The sequence below is a fragment of the Etheostoma spectabile genome, unplaced genomic scaffold, assembly GCF_008692095.1.
Source record: "Etheostoma spectabile isolate EspeVRDwgs_2016 unplaced genomic scaffold, UIUC_Espe_1.0 scaffold00569343, whole genome shotgun sequence".
Lineage (NCBI taxonomy): Eukaryota > Metazoa > Chordata > Actinopteri > Perciformes > Percidae > Etheostoma > Etheostoma spectabile.
In genome coordinates, this window is record NW_022605075.1 from 12,980 (window position 1) to 17,481 (window position 4,502).

At 40.5% G+C, this 4,502-nt stretch overlaps 1 protein-coding gene across 1 annotated transcript; it reads right to left on the minus strand.

Moving 5' to 3' along the window:
* Positions 1 to 400: 400 nt before the first annotated feature.
* Positions 401 to 3,260, minus strand: LOC116684829 (zinc finger protein SNAI2). Its single transcript, XM_032510267.1, has 2 exons — positions 2,621 to 3,260; positions 401 to 2,203 (listed from the first exon to the last, which is right to left on the minus strand). The coding sequence occupies exons 1-2, from the start codon at positions 3,168 to 3,170 to the stop codon at positions 2,022 to 2,024; spliced, it is 732 nt and encodes a 243-aa protein (XP_032366158.1). The 5' UTR covers positions 3,171 to 3,260; the 3' UTR covers positions 401 to 2,021.
* Between the last annotated feature and the right edge of the window lie 1,242 nt (positions 3,261 to 4,502).

Consider the following 4,502-nt stretch of genomic DNA (forward strand, 5'->3'; position numbering starts at 1 on the left):
TATCATCAAATATTCATGTCGGAGGGGAAAGCATTTAACATGTTGTTGTAATCTGAGAAATCAGTCATGCAGTTAATTGTTGTTGTAAAAGGGGAAATCTCACAAGATTATGAAGCTAATTGGTGTTATGCATTCATTGTTATTCCTCTCTGACACTAGTATGATAAAGTGTTGCCCATGGAATAAAACATATAAATGAGTGAGGACAAACAGTGTCACTATTAGAGTTTAGAGTGCCCTCTTGATGGCACTTTCCTTTTATGAGGCAAATGATCTGAATAATAAGACCTGCTGCTTGTAATGTTTCCACATTAGGTCATGGTTGAGGTTTCTGCAGTGGACCGGTGGCTGTGGTTTGTATCCTCTTGGTTGCACCTGCTTTCCAGTGAAGTTGCTGAAGAGCCCTGGAGCCACCTGGCCCGACCCACAGTGCGGCGGTGAGCACCTGGAATAGCTCGATGATGACTCACAACGAAGAGTGTCTACCTACAGGGGAGTTCAGCCCCTCGGTGCGAGAAAAACAAGTGTCTATTTGTCAGATCACATCTTTCAGGTCAGCAGCTTTTGGGCATTAGGGCAAATGGGAACACACTCTGGGGTTTGTTAGAAAGAGTTCAACTTTGACTGTATCCCTTCAGGCGTTGCACTTTTTGTGCTCTAAAGTAGACAGAATATGGTGAAAGACAATAAAATGTAGCCTGAGGAAGTCTATTTAATCCTTGATGGCAAGCATCCCAGAAATCCAAGGAGGTTGTCAAAGCAAATGCACATTTGAGCTTTTTGTGAAAACATATTAAAATCTGAATTCCCTGTGCCCTGCACTGATTGTTATGATTGAAAAGATTACAAAAAACCCTTTTCCTCATGTTACATATATTAATGACATGAGATTAATATTACTTTCTAAAGAGAACTACACTCTTGCATTTAAACCTTATACACACTTAGGTAAAGAAAGTCATGGGCCCTCAAAGGGTATAACAAGTGAGTGCAGATCAATATAGCTAGTATGTGTTAAATTTCAAGATTGTTTGATGTCTGGACAGGTTCACAAGGAACAGGTTCAGGCCTGATTCAGAGCGGAGTCACATCTCTCCTCATTTTTACATAAGCATAACATGAGATGGTGCAAGCTGTATTAAATGTCATTTACTTTTGTGCAAGTTGTACCATTCAGAGCGGGTAACAATCACTGAATGCTGCTGAGTCCTGCTGAAAGAGCCAATCATACACCAAAGGCTTCACAGATGAAAAGCAACTTGAAAGATGCCAAAAATTATAACAAAATGTCATGAAACTTTATTTCTTAAAGTGTCATGAAAATATGAAAATATGAAAATTATTCAGCATCACAGTTTTTACTGTAAATATACAATCATCTCAGTCACGCTTACATTCAATATATAAAAATATAACAGGAAACTGTTGTTGAATAATACATATTATTGCCAAATAAAACTGAGGCACTTGAGAAAATGTATTTTGCTGTTTGAGTGCTGGCAAACTGTTTCTAATGTGCAAAAAAGTTATAATATTTCACCCTAAAAATAAGTTTGCACTTGTTCCCTAAGTAACAATGGCTTCAGTATTCCTCTAGTTATATGTATACTGTCATTCATAATGCGCCTTTTGGCATCGTTTGTGTGGTGCATATAAAGAAAAGTGGAGGACTGCATATCAGCCATTGAGAGACCTTTGTACAAAACACTGCAGATAACATTGTGAAGGCGTATAAATCATTCTAGACATGCAGGAAAGTGCATGAATAGCACAGGTAGGTGAGTACATGGCATAACAAAGCTCGACACAATTGCAATCACAGAAACACTGCTTGAAACAAAAAGCATGTGAGCACAGAGCTATTTTTCACTCTGAAATGACATGGACTGTTCCTAGAAGAAGAAAAAGTCTGCATATTTGGGAACAAACCCCCTTCGATGTGATTCCCTGACAGTTCTTCTGGAAAAATAAAGAAGCAACAGAGTTTTTTTTATTCTCTGGTAGTGGACAAGTATCCCAGTTCAGTGTGCTACACAACAACCAGATTCCTCATGCTTGTGCAAGAGAGACATCCTGGAGAAGGTTTTGGAGCAGTTCTTGCATTGGTATTTTTTCACATCCGAATGGGTCTGTAGGTGAGCCCTGAGATTGGACCGGTCTGCAAAAGCCCTGTTGCAGTGAGGGCAGGAGAATGGCTTCTCTCCTGTCGAGGGGGAAATGAGACAGAAAACATTGTTAAAGATGGTACACAAACATAAGTGACCAAAAATGTTACAGGGGATCTATTGGCCTATGACTTTTGTCTGGTTGCAACACAGTGTGTAAAACAAAAGCACTCTATTCTGTTGCTGAATTGTGTTGATTTTGACATTTGTAAAAAAAAAAAAAAAAAGCCATATTTTTCTATTCAACACACAGCCAAACCTACAGGAAGTAATACCTTTTTGAGAGTTTCACAGCAATATCACCCTCACTGCAAAACTGTTGTAAAACGTGAAACATGGTATAAAGGCTGTTCAATCATGTACTAAGTTGAACACAATTAGTCTGTGCCTGCAAAAGCCCATTCTGCCTCTTCACACAGAAGGCCCTTCTAACTGTTATTCCCCCATCCACTCACCGGTGTGCGTCCTGATGTGTCCTTGGAGCAGCCACGGTCTAGAGAAAGCTTTCCCGCATATTTTGCAAACACAAGGCAACGTGTGAGTCCTGATGTGCATTTTGAGAGCTCCCAGGCTCACATACTCCTTCTCGCAGTATTTACAACTGAAGGATTTCCTCGTTTGGGCGTCGCAGTGCAGCTGTTTATGCTTGAGCAGTCCAGAATACGTGGAGTAGGACTTGCTACACAAACTACATTGGAATTTCTCTGCGTCCACTCCGTGAGGGTCTATCAGTTTGGGCAGCATTTGCTCGTCTTCATCACTCCTCGGGCTTTCAGAGCCACTATGGTCTTTAGAGGATGTGTCTGAGAGCGATGAGGGGTATCCAGAGATGGGGGAGAGGTCACTAGGGAGCGGAGACAGCGGCAAGTTGCTGGTAGTCCACACTGTGATGGGGCTGTACGCTGCCGGGCTCAGGATCTCCGGCTGGGGGATGACAGGCAGGGGAAGACCCCTGTAGATGTGCGGCGTGATGAACACTGAAAATAAAGAAAGTAAAATGGTCATGTGCTGGCTGTCATCGCTTGAGGAGTGAACAACACAGATTTCAAAGCCGGCCAATAAAGTTTCCAAACTTTTGCAATAAAAAAAAGAACCGCAACTAGCCTACATGTAAGAACATAACACTTAAAATCGAACAGGTCCTTTACTTTGAAAACTTTACTGTTGGGCTCTCCAGCTCACTATAATTTGGCTTCTTTGCTGAGTTTATATGTTTCTTGACCAGAAGGAGCGTGGCATCTTGGAAAACAAGTGGACAAGTTTTGGCAAACTTTTTTCTTGGAAAATATAGCGGCGAGTTTACTTTGTGAAGACGGAAATCCTTAATGCTTATGTCCAGTGAGTGTCATGGTGCGGCGCTGCGCTCTTGGAAACAGTGCAGTGAGTAGCTGTAAAGAGCTGTAATACTCCCCATCAGGTGCATGGGAGGAGCCACCCTCTACCATTTACATATACTGGGACCTCAAACCAATTAATCTCGCTTTTACCACTGAGTTTAAAATGCGCTTTCAGCCTATAGGGGCACATGAGGGACTGGTTTAGTGCCATTTACTTCAGCAAGGCAGGTGCTTTGTGTAAGACTTGTGTGTGTGGCAAGGATGCAAGTGAACATGGCACCATATGGTGACTGCAGAGTTACCTAAATTAAACGTAAAATATGCAGAGCATTTATTTTTTGGTTTGTTTAAAAACTCCAGCAAATGCAGAGATAAGAGTGAAGTGCAAGGAAGAAAAGGAAGAAAATGAGAACGAGATGCAGGGTGAGATAGACAGGATTTTTCAGATGCCATTGCTAATGCAATCATTGCACAGTGTGCTTGGTGTTACTGATGATTGTTATGTTACAAACGTCTGGGGACTTGATTATCTAGTATGGGTGGCATTTTTGAATTTGAAAATACTCCCAACACCAGAACTCTTGATGATGAAGACAACAACTTGATTGAAGGACGATTTATCATCTGTATTCATACACACACTGTTAGACTTTGCTGTAATTTCTACAGTTACTTACCACAAATGGCCCAGTAAAATACCATAATTTTCTTTTCCGGTTAATTACTGTAATAAACATTGCATTATGGGTATTGACATTTCATTTACAGTGCTTTACTGTATATTTTGAATTTGCGGTACACTGTTAAACTCTACTGTATTTCTACAGTTACTTACCACAAAATGCCCAGTAAAATATTGTAATTTTCTTTTCCGGTTCATTACTGTAATATGCATTGCATTATGGGTAGTGACATTTGATTTACAGTGATTTACTGTATTTTTTGAATATGCGGTAGTCTGTTGTAAAACAACAGCAGTAGTGATACTGTAGTTAAATAA

Excerpts from the sequence above, each read along its gene's own strand:
- LOC116684829 (XM_032510267.1), bottom strand. The coding sequence starts at position 3,170 with ATGACCATTTTACTTTCTTTATTTTCAGTGTTCATCACGCCGCACATC. Across the intron at positions 2,204-2,620 it reads ACACATCAGGACGCACACCG|GAGAGAAGCCATTCTCCTGC; the intron begins GTGAGTGGATGG and ends CCCCCTCGACAG.